Source organism: Oncorhynchus tshawytscha, linkage group LG20 (genome assembly GCF_018296145.1).
Source record: "Oncorhynchus tshawytscha isolate Ot180627B linkage group LG20, Otsh_v2.0, whole genome shotgun sequence".
NCBI classification, from domain to species: domain Eukaryota; kingdom Metazoa; phylum Chordata; class Actinopteri; order Salmoniformes; family Salmonidae; genus Oncorhynchus; species Oncorhynchus tshawytscha.
This window is the reverse complement of record NC_056448.1, coordinates 29,804,583-29,819,858: the sequence shown is the minus strand read 5'-3', so window position 1 is coordinate 29,819,858 and position 15,276 is coordinate 29,804,583. Positions and strand designations below refer to the sequence as shown.

At 43.4% G+C, this 15,276-nt stretch overlaps 1 protein-coding gene across 1 annotated transcript; it reads left to right on the top strand.

The window, feature by feature from the left end:
• Positions 1-3,986: 3,986 nt before the first annotated feature.
• Positions 3,987-15,229, top strand: LOC112220242 (acetyl-coenzyme A thioesterase). The gene is made up of 12 exons (XM_024381974.2): positions 3,987-5,498; positions 6,099-6,168; positions 6,244-6,304; positions 6,414-6,657; positions 9,290-9,467; positions 9,585-9,704; positions 9,804-10,074; positions 10,753-10,836; positions 10,969-11,102; positions 11,182-11,310; positions 11,422-11,548; positions 14,792-15,229. The coding sequence occupies exons 1-12, from the start codon at positions 5,171-5,173 to the stop codon at positions 14,930-14,932; spliced, it is 1,887 nt and encodes a 628-aa protein (XP_024237742.1). The 5' UTR covers positions 3,987-5,170; the 3' UTR covers positions 14,933-15,229.
• Positions 15,230-15,276: the final 47 nt, after the last annotated feature.

The window sequence follows — 15,276 nt, the reverse complement described above, 5'->3', positions numbered from 1 at the left end:
TGAGAGAGATGGGATACAGAAGAATATTTGAGAGAGATGGGCTACAGAAGAAGATATGAGAGAGATGGGATACAGAAGAAGATATGAGAGAGATGGGCTACAGAAGAAGATATGAGAGAGATGGGATACAGAAGAAGATATGAGAGAGATGGGATACAGAAGAATATATGAGAGAGCATCATAAAGCCACTACGGCTGGTAGTTAACTGTACGGCTGGTAGTTTACTGTACGGCTGGTAGTTTACTGAACGGCTGGTAGTTTACTGTACGGCTGGTAGTTTACTGAACGGCTGGTAGTTTACTGTACGGCGGGTAGTTTACTGTACGGCTGGTAGTTAACTGTACGGCTGGTAGTTAACTGTACGGCTGGTAGTTAACTGTACGGCTGGTAGTTAACTGTACGGCTGGTAGTTAACTGTACGGCTGGTAGTTTACTGTACGGCTGGTAGTTAACTGTACGGCTGGTAGTTTACTGTACGGCTGGTAGTTAACTGAAATGACACTGAACAAAAACATGCAAAAATGTCTTAGATTTTAGTGAGTTACAGTTCATAAAATGAAATCAGTCAATTTCTAAAAGTGAACTAGGCCCTAATCTATGGATTTCACATGACTGGGAATACGGAAATGCATCTGTTGGTCACAGATATGGTGGGCACACTATTTGGTGTGACCACCAATTGCCTCATGCTGCACAACACACTTCGCATAGAGTTCATCAGGCGGTTGATTGTGGAATGTTACCCCACTCCTCTTCAATGGCTGTGTGAACTTGCTGGGTATTGGCAGGAACTGGAACACGCTGTCTTACACGTCGATCCAGAGCATCCCAAATATGCGGAATGGGTGACATTTCTGATGAGTATGCAGGCCATGGAAGAACTGGGACATTTTCATTTCAGCTTCCAGGAATTGCGTACAGAATTGCGTACCTTGCGACATGGGGCCGTGCATTATCATGCGGAAGCATCTCTATGCATTCAAATTGCCATCGATAAAATGCAATTGTGTTCATTGTCCGTAGCCTATGCCAGTTTATGCCTGCCCATACCATAACCCCACAGGCACCATGGGGCACTCTAATCACAACATTGACATCAGCAAACCGCTCGCCCACACGACGCCATACACGCCGAACTACAGTCAGGCCAAGACCCTGGTAAGGACGACGAGCACACAGATGACCTTCCCTGAAACGGTTTCTGTCTGCCATCTGCCCGGTACAGTTGAAACCGGGATTCATCCAAGAAGAGCACACTTCTCCAGCGTGCCAGTGGCCATCGAAGGTGAGCATTTTCCTATGACGCTGAACTAATCAGGCCAAGACCTTGGTGAGGAGAACGAGCACACAGGTGAGCTTCCCTGAGACGGTTTCTGACAGTTTTTGCAGAAATTCTTCAGTTGTGCAAACCCACAGTTTCATCAGATGTCCGGGTGGCTGGACCCAGATGATCCCGCAGGTGAAGAAGCCAGATGGGGAGGTCCTGGGCTGGCGTAGTTACACGTGGTATGAGGTAGTGAGGCCGGTTGGACGCACTGCTAAATTCTCTAAAACAACATTGGAGGCGGCTTATGGTTCAGAAAGGAACATTCAATTCTCTGGCAACAGCTCTGGTGGACATTTCTGCAGTCAGCATGCCAATTGCACACTCCTTGAGATGTGTTGGGTGACAGAACTGCACTTTTTAGAGTGGCCTTTTTTGTCTGCAGCACAAGGTGCATCTGTGTAATGATCATGCTGTTTAATCAGCTCCTTGATATGCCACACCTGTCAGGTGGATACATTATCTTGGAAAGGGAGAAATATTCACTAACAAATTTGTGTACAACATTTTTGAGATATAATATTTTTGTTCATATGGCAACGTTCTGGTTTGTTTTAATTCAGCTCATGAAACCTGGGACCAACACTTTACATATTGAATTTATATTTTTGTTCAGTGTAGCTAGCTAGCATGCATGCTTTGTGTATTCTTGTCGCAATATTGCGGTTCTACATTGATGTAGCTAACTAGCTAGATTGTAAACCTTAAAATGTTTGACCAACGTTCAACAATCCTGGAAGTGAGAAGGCAATATCGTTTTCTCTCTCCAAAAAGCGGTCTGCTTTCAAGTTTGTCACCGAAGCGACATCAGGTGATCTGCTGTGTTGAGGGGCAAACAAGTTTTTTTTTATAACAGAGATTTTGGTTGAATGCAGAACTTAAAATTTAACACAGACATCAGCTTTAGGGAATGGTAATATGATGGCCAACAAAGTATGCAAATGAGATCAGCTGTGCGGGTGATTGTATGATTGTATGTGATTGTTTATTAAGGAGAGATCAGCTGGCGATAACCTGGTAGTCATCGATGGTTGCAATAGGCCCATTCTGTTCAAGGTTTTCAATGTTTCTGAGAAAGTTTAACAAATTAAAAGAGCACTCTCAAAACAAAATACGTTTCTTACCAAGGCTCCGGGATCTCGTTTGCGGAGGGGGAATGAGACAACAGCCAATCAGATTTGAAGTTTACACACTGCCCCTTCTGCTATACTGTTTTATTGCTATCTTGATCGGGGGCCTGGATGATAGCAAAGAGCACCTTTTGTCTCGCTTGGCACATACTCTATTCAACATCTAGTCCACGTTGTTTCAACGTAATTTCTGTGTAAATTACTTGGAAATAATGTTGATTCAACCAGTGTGTGCCCAGTGCGGTAACCTGCCCACTTGACCCAGTTCCTGATCAAACAGTAGATTGAAGATACACTACATGACTATATCAGCCTCCACTCTTCTGGCAAGGCTTTCCACAAGATGTTGGAACATTGCTAAGCATTAGTGTGGTCGGGCACTGATGTTGAGCGATTAGCCCTGGCTCGCAGTCGGCGTTCCAATTCATCCCAAAGGTGTTCGATGGGATTGAGGTCAGGGCTCTGTGCAGGCCAGTCAATTTCTTCCATACCAATCTCGACAAACCATTTCTGTATGGACCTGGCTTTGTGCATGGGGGCATTGTCATACTGAAGTAGGAAAGGGCTTTCCCCCAAACTATTGCCACAAAGTTGGAAGCACAGAATCGTCTAGAATGTCATTGTATGCTGTAGCGTTAAGATTTCTTTCACTGGAACTAACGGGTCTGCCCAAACCATGGAAACCAACCCCAGACCATTATTCCTCCTCCATCAGACTTTACAGTTGGCACTATGCATTGAGGCAGGTCGCGTTCTCCTGGCATCCGCCAAACCCAGATTTGTCCATCAGACTTCCAGATGGTGAAGCGTGATTCATCACTCCAGAGAACACATTTCCACTGCTCCAGAGTCCAATGGCAGTGAGTTTTACACCCCTCCAGCCGACGCTTGGCATTGCACATGGTGATCTTAGGCTTGTATGCGGCTGCTCGGTCACTCCCTACGAACAGTTATTGTGCTGATGTTGCTCCCAGAGGCAGTTTGGAACTCGGTAGTGAGTGTTGCAAACTAGGACAGACGCACTTCAGCAGTTAGCGGTCCCGTTCTGTGAGCTTATGTGGCCTACCACTACGCGTTGCTGCTCCTAGACGTTTCCTCTTCAAATGAACAGCACTGACAGTTGACTGAGGCAGCTCTAGCAGGGCAGAAATATGACAAACTGACTTGTTGGAAAGGTGGCATCCTATGACAGCGCCACGTTGAAAGTCACTGAGCTCTTAAGGCCATTCTACACTGTTTAGCTATGGAGATTGCATGGCTGTGTGCTAGATTGTATACACCTGTCAGCAACGGATGTGGCTGAAAAAAACGAATCAAAAAACGAATCTAATCAATGTCCAACTGATGGCCCCATGTCCCCTACAAGTTAGAATGACACTCCATATCACATGGTCTATGCTAATAAATGTATCAAAGTTTAATAAAAAGTCTTTATGAATGAAGAAAGCATCCAATAGGAAATTAGATCAGCGATTCTTGAAAGCTGGGACAATCTTTTTCCGACAGGGAAAAATGTTTATAGTTGAAAAAAATATGTATTTTGTTGCATTATTTGAGCTTAACATTTTAATTTAGGGGAATCTATGAGGGGAATATTTTTGGGAGATATTCTCAAAATACTGGTGATACTATTCATTTCCATGTCGGCTCTATGCTTGGAAATACCCTTGTCCGGAGCCAAGGAGACCAGTTTCAAACTCTCCCAAAAAGGGTTTAAAATTCTAAAACCTGTCAATAATGGATGCCAACAGAAAAATTATCATTTGACTTTAAATCATATTTATCTCAAAATGTTGATTCCTAAAAGATGTGTTGGGAGAACACCATCAGACTTGCCTATAACCCTAAATTAATCAGAAATGAGCAGGGTCAGCCATACCATAAGGACCCCTTATTGTATTGCATATTTAAATAATCAAATTTTAGAACGAAATAATCAAGGCATTTAAACACTTGTTGGACAGGAATTGTAAAATTCTGACGGAGTGTCTGACGGAGTTGACATAAATCCAGTTAGTTGCATTTTCTGAGAGAAACATGGAGGTTGTTCCTTTACATGGTGTGATAGCTGATACTTTGGTCTATCTTCAAGGAGGTCTGCTTGCTATCTAGCATCCAAAGTTATATGTAAAAAAATAAAACAACAGCTGTATCATTTAGTTTTCTCTGTTTCTCCTAAAACTAAATGATAAGGTAGGCTATAATCATCCCTTGTAGTTACTGCAGTCTGCAGATAGATATTATTGGTCTATTCCGGGGTCACGAGTACTATCAGCACACCGGGCTGTCAGAGTCCATCTGTAGTATGTGCTAGGTATGTGTGTACGCACGCACGTCTGTGTACCAGCCAAGTTTCAAGAATGTAGAGGATTGTGTGTCATATCATGTGACTGAGTTTGGCTCTGTTTGGTGACCGTTTCCAGTCCAGTTTTCCATCTCCCTTGCCAGACCCCCCAAAGTCAGAGTGTGTCATCAAATTGAGTGAGAACTATGATTGAAACTCATTGCCACAGTGTGTAACGGTGTGTGTTTACGTCATCGGGCTTAGAGCCGCAGATAAGATTTACCACAGATAAGATTTACAGACGGAGAGAGGGAAGGAGGGAGTGACAGAGTGGTGTTACACTGCCATCTCGCTCACTTGCTCTCACTCAGGGACTCAGATAGGCTGGTATACTGATTTTCTCTGCACTTACTCAGAGAAGCAACAGGGTCATGATGACCCAAAGCCTCCAGAATGGCTTCACTCTGGACAACCACTACCTCCGGGATCTGAAGGGGCCTGTCCCTGTGCCCACTCAATATGCTCCGAGCCTGGGTGTACACCGGGGTTCATGCCCTGTGGAGCCCCATAAGGACCAAGAGATCCAGAGGCATCGGTCTGCTCAGGCTGCTCCTCTCCTGGGCTCATGTCGTGTGCAAACCCCTGCACCTATGGATGTCCAGATGTGCCAGTCTATACAGCCATGCCATGCAGATCACCAAGGAGACCTGAGTGCTGGGCAGCTACTCAAATGGATGGACACAATCGCCTGCCTCGCTGGTCAGTATATAGTGTGTGTGTGTGTGCTGGTGCGCGCGCATGTGGCTGTGTGTGTCTTTATGTCTGTTTCCATGCAAAGAAGACAGACAAGTAGACCATGTAAAGTTCATGGAAACTTTACACTGCTATTCCCATATGTATATTTAAATATCAGGTGGAGAGTTTCCTCTGGTGTAAATGCTGAGCAAATGTTAACAATATAGAGACTAGGAACAGTTCAGAGTTCAGGAATAGAAACTGATTAGATGTCAGGGGTAGTGTCTGCCACCTCACACACACCCCCACACACACCACCTCAGTTACGCAAGTAGGGTGTGTGTGACAGAGCTGACCTTCAGTGGCCATTGCTGGACAGACAGGGTAACAGCAGTGCACTGACCCCTCACCTACTAACATTCCCCTGTGTGTTTGTGTGTGTGTGTGTGTGTGTGTGTGTGCGCACAATAACACATAATAAGAGATTTGTGTTATCCCCCATGAGGATGTTAAGGATTGGCATGTCACTGTAATTGTAGTTCGGGCCACAGTTGGAGAGATGAAACATAAATACTGTAAATATAAAGATTAACAATGTGAGATAACTGTGTGTGTGTCCCTTAGCTGAGCGTCATGCTGGGATGGCATGTGTCACACTATCCATGGACGACATCCAGTTTGAGGAGACTGGAAGGTACGTATCAACCAATCAGTCAATCAATCAATCAAATGCATGTAACATTTTTAATATTTCTAATGTTGTTTGCAGGGTTGGTCAGGTGATCACCATCAAGTCCAAAGTCAACAGAGCGTTCACCACTAGCATGGAGGTAAGACTACACACGCACGCACCTGCGCACACACACACACACACATATGCACGCATGTACAAGTTTTATATATATTTGAATGTATAATATAACAATTGTGTGTGTGTAGGTTGGAATCCGTGTGTCAGTGCAGGATGTGAGGGAACATGTGGAGAGGTTGGTATGTGTGGCCTACTCCACCTTTGTTGGAAAGCCAGCGGGACCACAGAAAGTGTTGTTGCGGCCGGTGGAGGATCTGTGTTCTGCAGAGGAGCAGCTGCAGCATTCTCTGGCCTCAGAGAGACGAAGACTTCGCCTTTACAATGAACAGACCTTCAGTACCTTGCTACAAGACTACCACACACTAGCCAACGGTCAGTCTCTCTCTATTTCTCGCTCTCTCTGTCTAGACCTCTCTCTATTTCTCTCTCTCTCATTCTCTCTCTCGCTCCTCTCTCACATCTGTGTGTGTGTGTGTGCGTCAGCCTGGGATATTGTGTCCTAATCTGTATCATTATCTTGACTTAGGTTATCTTGTTCTGAGAGGAACTATAATTGCCCCTTGAACTCATTTTCAATCGGTAAATATAAACAAATAAATACCTTTGTAGCTGAGAAAGAGGAGAGATAGAGTTTGTTTGGTACAGTGCTCTGATGGAAAGGGCTAAGAGTCAGCAAGAGGACAGAGAAAGACATCCACACTCACATACACACCAACACAAAGAGAAGAGCCAACACATTTTTTTTTTTCAGATCCACTGGGCACAAACTGGTTGAATCAATGTTGTTTCAACGTAATTTTTCAATGTGTTGTGACATGGAAACCATGTGGGGGAAAAAAGTCTTTCTAAAAAAATGTATCAATGTAAACTGTTGTTAGAGTGACATTTCAACCACAGTATTATGTAATCATGGAAACCACATTTCAACCACAGTATTATGTAATCATGGAAACCACATTTCAACCACAGTATTATGTAATCATGGAAACCACATTTCAACCACAGTATTATGTCATCATGGGAACCACATTTCAACCACAGTATTATGTCATGGAAACCACATTTCAACCACAGTATTATGTCATCATGGAAACCACATTTCAAAATACAAAAACCTTATTATGTTGAATTTGTACTTTTTAAACAATGTAAGATTTTGTAAGTTATATCCACTATCCAGAAAAAAACTATAGGCTGGGCAGCACCTCCTACTGGAAAATGTATCTATCTACAGCTACATGTTGGTCTCACATCCAAGGTATTAACTAAGCCCAGCTGTTAGATCTGTTACCAATGTGCTATCGTGAGAATGATTGTTGAAAGATCTCCACTTAAAAACAAAATAGATTCACTGTTACCATCAAAGTCATTCCAAAGGGTTGGTTTAACAGAGCAAATGAAATGTGACCATACTTTATCAATCATCAATGATGCTATGTAAGCCTTTTTAGCATTTACAAGACATCAACGGGAAATGTTTGATTGATCCCAGTAATCAACAAAAAATAGACCATACAATAGACCTGGGGTTTCAAGCTTGATTTAAAATGTAGTGATATTGAATTGTGTTTGGTTGTCAACACAACCATATATCAACATTTGAAGGAGATGCATCTTCTGCTTGGATAGTTCCATCTGTACCACTGACTTAGTCTGGCTAGCCAAGCAGACGTTATATGTGTTGACAACCAAACATAATTCACTATCACTTTTTAAAATACAATAAATAGTGTGTTAACTTGTTGATAAGTTAACACATGTTATATTAGATTCATGTCTCCAACTCAACCAAACATAACAGTGGCTCAGATGGAACTATCCAAGCAGTAGATATGTCTTTTTAATGTTGATATTTGGTTGCGTTGTCAACCAAACACAATTCAATACTACTTTTGTAATACAGCAAATAGCCTAAAGTTATGTAACATTCAACCTTAAAATGAGTAACAAATCCATGGCCACATTGAGGTTACTATGACTATACATATCTTCTTATGTAATCGTATAAGTCATGCAAGTTGAAGATAGCGGGTCTGTGGAGATCTTCTCAATTTCTGTAATAATCTGCGCAATATCTCAAACAGCATTGATCACTTGCACCATGATGTACTTTTAATGTAATCTCAACTGGAATCCAGGTCATTTGGTTCTGCTATTAGATGGAGTACAGTGATATCACATTAATCTGTTGAATAAATAAACCAAATATCTGACATTTTATTCCCAATTGAACTTTGCTGTTCTTTTAAATGGTTGAAAATGTAGTGATAACACATTGGAAATTCAATAAACCTTTGGCTGTCTTTTTGAGTGGGTAATTGATCAACGTCTCAACCAAATATTACCAACAGCATACCACCCTGCATACCACTGCTGGCTTGCTTCTGAAGCTAGGCAGGGTTGGTCCTGCTCAGTTCCTGGATGGGAGACCAGATGTTTCTGGAAGTGGTGTTGGAGGGCCAGTAGGAGGCACTCTTTCCTCTGGTCTAAAACATGTCCCAGGGCAGTGATTGGGGACACTGCCATGTGTAGGGTGCTGTCTTTTGGATGGGATGTTAAATGGGTGTCCTGACTCTCTGAGGTCATTAAAGATCCCATGGCACTTATCGTAAGAGTAGGGGTGTTAACCCCGGTGTCCTGGCTAAATTCCCAATCTGGCCCTCAAAACATCACGGTCACCTAATAATCCCCAGTTTACAATTGGCTCATTCATCCCCTTCCTCTCCCCTGTAACTATTCCCCAGGTCGTTGCTGCAAATGAGAATGTGTTCTCAGTCAACTTACCTGGTAAAATAACAGATAAATAAATTACCCAATTATCCACGTTGAAATGACACAGTGTGCCCAGTGGGTTATCTATGTGTAATGCTCTCTGTCAGAGCCACATGATGAAGCAACGTACATGTCTGTCTGAGGGCTATTGCTGAGTTGGTGATTAGCTGTTCTAGACGTGTCATTGTATCTCTTTTTAATCCCCATGTCTGTACCTGTTCCTCCCCATCAGGTAACTATTCCTCTCCAGGTGTGTGTAGCAGGAGAGACCCGCTGTCTGCTGTGTCCACAGAGTTCACGCGTGTAGAGAGCATCGAGCTGGTACTGCCTCCACATGCTAATCACCATGGCAACACCTTCGGAGGACAGATCATGGCCTGGATGGAGAACGCAGCCACAGTGGCAGCCAGGTAGACACACACACACACACACACACACACACACACACACACACACACACACACACACACACACACACACACACACACACACACACACACACCAACTAACCCTCTCTGTCTCTTCAGTCGTCTGTGTGGCTGCTTCCCCTCTCTGAGGTCTGTAGACATGTTCCGCTTCAGAGGGCCCTCCTCTGTAGGTGACAGACTGGTCTTTAAGGCTGTGGTCAACAACACATTTAACAACAGGTAACACTTCTAGTCATCTGTCTTACCTTTCTGATAATCGCATCCTATGGAAATGTAATTAGCACAGTATTTAAAATGTGTGTGCACCTGTGTGTATAGCATCGAGGTAGGTGTCCGAGTGGAGGCCTATAACTGTGAGGAGTGGACCGCGAACAAACCGCGTCACATCAACAGTGCCTTCCTCATCTACCAGCTAGCTAACACACCTGGTGACGTACCTGCCTTCCCCCAAGTCACATACACCACCCAGGACGGGGAGAGAAGATATCTGTCTGCCATTGTCAGGAAGAGAATACGCATGGCTAGAAAGCACATCCTATCCTGTAAGGAGGAGGCTCCTCTCTCTGTCCCCTGGGACAAAAGCAACCAGGTACTACAACCATGTAATGAACATGACACTACCAGCACCCATTGTTCTTGCCACATTGCTGCCATGCAGTGGTGTAAAGTACTTAAGTAGTACTTTAAAGTATTTTTACTTAAGTATTTTTGACTACTTTTACTTCACTACATTCCTAAAGAAAATAATGTACTTTTTACTCCATAAAGTTTTCCTAACACCCAAAAGTACTCGTTACATTTTGAATGCTGAGCAGGACAGGATTATTGTATTTTAAAAGTGATAGTGAATTAATGGTTGAATTCACACACTTATCAAGGGAACATCCACGGTCATCCCTACTGCCTCTGATTTGGCATACTCACTAAACACAAATGCTTTGTTTGTAAAGGATGTTAGAGTGTGCCATCTGGCTATCTGTAAATTACTCTGGTTTGCTTAATATAAGGAATTTTAAATAATTTATACTTTTACTTTTGATACTTACGTATGTTTAAAACCAAATACTTTTAGACTTTTACTCAAGTAGTATTTTACTGGGTGACTTTCACTTTTCATTTTCTATTAAGGTATCTTTACTTCTACTCAAGTATGACAATTGAGAACTTTTTCTACCACAGCTGCCATGCCAGATGACAAGTTGTTTGAAGCTGAGATACACTCATTATTTCTCAGCTGACTGTCTCTCTCTCCTATCGCCCCCTGCAGGTGTATCTGGGCTATAACAACGTAGCAGCTCTGACTGTACTGGCTGGGAAACAAGACTGGGAAGCCAGCAGCATCAGTGACAGAGTAAGAAACACACAAATGCATGAACGGAGGCATTATATGGCAATTTTGTAAACAAGATTCTCTGTCCTTTTGGAGATGGACACCATTTTGCTTTTACGTTGACCTTTCTCTGTTGTATGTTTATGTATCCAGGTCGCTGTGTATGTCCATGAGGAGGTGGAGCTGCTTTGTGTCCAAGTTCAGATGGAGGTCATGACCTCTGCCCTCCATGCCTTCACCTTACTGGCTGACCTCACGCTGCGACCTCTTTGGGACAAACACTACCTGTAAGTATGACCAACACAGAGCTTTATATTCATTAAACTAACTAAACCTTTAACCTCTCACACCCCCTTCTTTCTGTAGGAGCTGTGAGGAGGTGGAGAGGGCGGATGAGGAAGAGACAGTATATCATATTAAATGCCCCCCCATCAATGGAGGCAAGAGCCGTGACTTTGTGTTCCTGCTATCAAAGAGGCAGCCCTGCAAAGACGGGTAAGGTTTCCTTAAGAATAATGTTTGTGTGTGTGTGTGTTCCTGTCTTCAACAGGGGTGATGGTTGTGATCATTCTGATTTCTGTAATTATACGTGTGTTTCTTCTACAGTGACCCCTATGTGGTGGCCCTGAGGTCAGTAACTGTGACAACAGTTCCCCCTGTGGAGGGTTTCCTCCGTAGCGAGGCCAAGTGTGCCGGTTTCCTCATCCATAGCCTGGGACTCAACAGCTGCAAGGTGAGGCAGACGCACCAACACACTGACTGCCTACGACACTCCCTTGGACATCCGTGTAGTCTTGCTTTGTATGATTTTGTTTTGGCTTTCTCATTTACCTAGTTGACACACACTACCTTTTCATCAAGGTCTATTCCCATCTAGTGATGGGAATAGTTTTACTGACTTTGATCTTTTTGAGTCGTTCAGTTAAAAGAACAAATCTTTAAACTAATTTCGTTCATTTGATTAAGTAATACCCAGTGCATGCAAGACCCCCTACCGGGGAACGATGAACTGAAACCTCGAGTCACGACTCTACAAGCCTCTCAGAGTCACATCTCATTCACCAAAAAAGGCTTATTGGCGCTGTCATTTGTGACAGCCTTGCAAAATTGTGATTTAAACTATTTACATGTGATTGCTAGTCATACATATACGATTATTCCTTGATTCCTTTGAAACGAGGTCTAGTTGTGGCCACAACAGGACTAGATTCTGAATGATTCTTGGTGTCATGCAACTGCTTGACTGCTGTGAGGGTGATAAGCACAATATCATTTGCGAACTGCAGAAGCCCCTCCCAAACGATTCATTCTCGAGTTTGAGTTTGTTGAGCAGAGGCTGTGCATGTTTTGGTTCGACAAAGTTGTATCCATCATAACAATACATAATCAATGAATTGCATTCATATTTGCACCATGAGATCAATGAACAGTTCTTAACATGTATTTTTCTTCTCTATGCTACATGCAGCATGGCCTATTTTCCTACGCGCATATGTGACAGACAGTTGTTGGTGAGAGCATGTCTCCAGAGCCACTGAGCTGGAGGAGCGCTTATCAATCCTGCTGTAGAATTCATTGCGGCCAGCAGGTTGAACAAATTACTATAATGAACGTGTCACTCAGAAAAACGATCGGGACTCTCGAGTCAGTAAAAAGAGTTTGTTGGCGAACTGCACATCACTAACACGCACGCACACACGGCAGAGGCCATTAACTCCTACAGTCCCACCCCTGACACACGGCAGAGGCCATTAACTCCTACAGTCCCACCCCTGACACACGGCACAGTCCATTAACTCCTACAGTCCCACCCCTGACACACGGCACAGTCCATTAACTCCTACAGTCCCACCCCTGACACACGGCAGAGGCCATTAACTCCTACAGTCCCACCCCTGACACACGGTAGAGGCCATTAACTCCTACAGTCCCACCCCTGACACACGGCAGAGGCCATTAACTCCTACAGTCCCACCCCTGACACCGGCACATTTTGGACTTCTAACCCCTTTAAAACATTGTGTGTTTGAGCTACAGACTTCTTGGTTGGATTTGTCTATTAGTCTGTGTGATTAACGGAGGCTGAGTTAGAGAGGTGTTTGTGAGAAGAGGGCGGATTCTGAAGGGACCAGGGCCAGGACATTTGACAAAAACGTCTGTAGAGTCCGAATGGTTTGCGCTACAAACTATTAAAAGCTATCTATGAAAACCTGAGACTCTCACAGACACACAAGTTTTTCTCTGACTCTCAGAAGCCACACAAGAGTAGAAGGTAAGGGGTTCCTCTACGTAGAAGATCATAGGAAATCCCAGGACATATCAAATATAATCAAAGTTTATTTGTCACGAGTGCTGAATACAACAGGTGTAGACCTTACAGTGAAATGCTTACTTACAGACTCTAACCAATAGTGCAAAAAAGGTATTAGGTAAACAATAGGTAAGTAAAGAAATAAAAACAACAGTAAAAAGACAGTGAGTAATAACAGTAGTGAGGCTATATACAGGCACCGGTTAGTCGGGCTGATTGAGGTAGTATGTACATCTAGATATGGTTAAAGTGTCTATGCATATATGATGAACAGAGAGTAGCAGTAGCGTAAAAGAGGGGTTGGTGGATTTCGGAACACAATGCAGATAGCCTGGTTAGCCAATGTGCAGGAGCACTGGTTGATCGGGCCAATTGAAGTAGTATGTACATGAATGTATAGTTAAAGTGACTATGCATATATGATAAACAGAGAGTAGCAGCAGCGTAAAAGAGGGGTTGGGGGGGCACACAATGCAAATAGACCAGGTAACCTTTTGGTTACCTGTTCAGGAGTCTTATGGCTTGGGGGTAAAAACGGTCAAGAAGCCTTTTTGTCCTAGACTTGGCACTCCGGTACCGCTTGCCATGCGGTAGTAGAGAGAACAGTCTATGACTAGGGTGGCTGGGGTCTTTGACAATTTTTACCCTCTGTAGTGCCTTGCGGTCGGAGGCCGAGCAATTGCCGTACCAGGCAGTGATGCAACCAGTCAGCATGCTCTCGATGTTGCAGCTGTAGAGCCTTTGAGGAACTGAGGACTCATGCCAAATCTTTTTAGTTTCCTGAGGGGGAATAGGCTTTGTCGTGCCCTCTTCACGACTGTCTTGGTGTGTTTGGACCATTCTAGTTTGTTGGTGATGTGGACACCGAGGAACTTGAAGCTCTCAACCTGCTCCACTACAGCCCCGTCGATGAGAATGGGAGCATGCTCGGTCTTCCTTTTCCTGTAGTCCACAATCATCTCCTTAGTCTTGGTTACATTGAGGGATAGGTTGTTATCCTAGCACCACCCGGCCAGGTCTCTGACCTCCTCTCTATAGGCTGTCTCGTCGTTGTCGGTGATCAGGCCTACCACTGTTGTGTCGTCTGCAAACTTAATGATGGTGTTGGAGTCGTGCCTGGCCATGCAGTTGTGGATGAACAGGGAGTACAGGAGGGGACTGAGCACGCACACTTGAGGGGCTCCAGTGTTGAGGATCAGCGTGGCAGATGTGTTGCTACCTACCCTCACAACCTAGTGTCTATAATACTGCAATAAGCTCACATAGTTGTCACTCACTAGTAGGATCTTCACTTCCCACAGAGCAAACCATCTGTACTTACAACATTCTTATAAATGCTTTTTTTGTCCGTTTTTTTTTCTTTGGCGGATCTTATTTTTTTAAACAGACATTTGTCAATAAAATTCATGAATGCAACTGTTTATTCCAAATTGGGTTCTACTTGTAGCCCTAGTTTCCTGAAAAGAAAATGGTGAAACAATTCATTGTGAGGCTAAGTATAAAGTCATGCAGATAAATGAAAGTCATTTAAATGCCATTTTTTTATAGGGTTAATAAGCACTGTATAATAACTTGTTAGCTTCCATCACGTCTTCATTAGCCCTCCATAGACCTCACTATTCATCAAATGTGTAAACACCAGGGGTGTCTTATTTTGTGTTCCAGGTGTGTTACTACAACCAGGTGACGTCAGGTGTTTTGCCGTATGTAGCAGGTAACCTGGCAGGCTGGTCCAAGTCTATGGAGGAGACGGCTAGCGCATGTACCACCTTCCTGGAGAGAGACCTCATCACTACCCTCTACTGACTCACACACTAAGCATGAGTCTATGATGGTGAACTGACACAGCAGCACAGATTCTAACAATACAGAACTGTCCATGGCTGCTAATACAGGTGTTACATTTACAGTTACCCAAAATGTTTTTGTGACGTTTCTGTAACAATTCAGAGCAAATTTAGCTCATGTATGTGGTGTAGGTCTTATTTAATTAATTTTTCTATAAATATTTCAGATATTGATGCGAGTAATGTACAGTGACATAATGATACTCATAATGACAAAACCTATTCTGTAAATAACAAATAAAAGCTATATGTTTTACCTTGGATTTTTCTCTTTGACAGCTGGGGATGGAAGAGATAGAATAC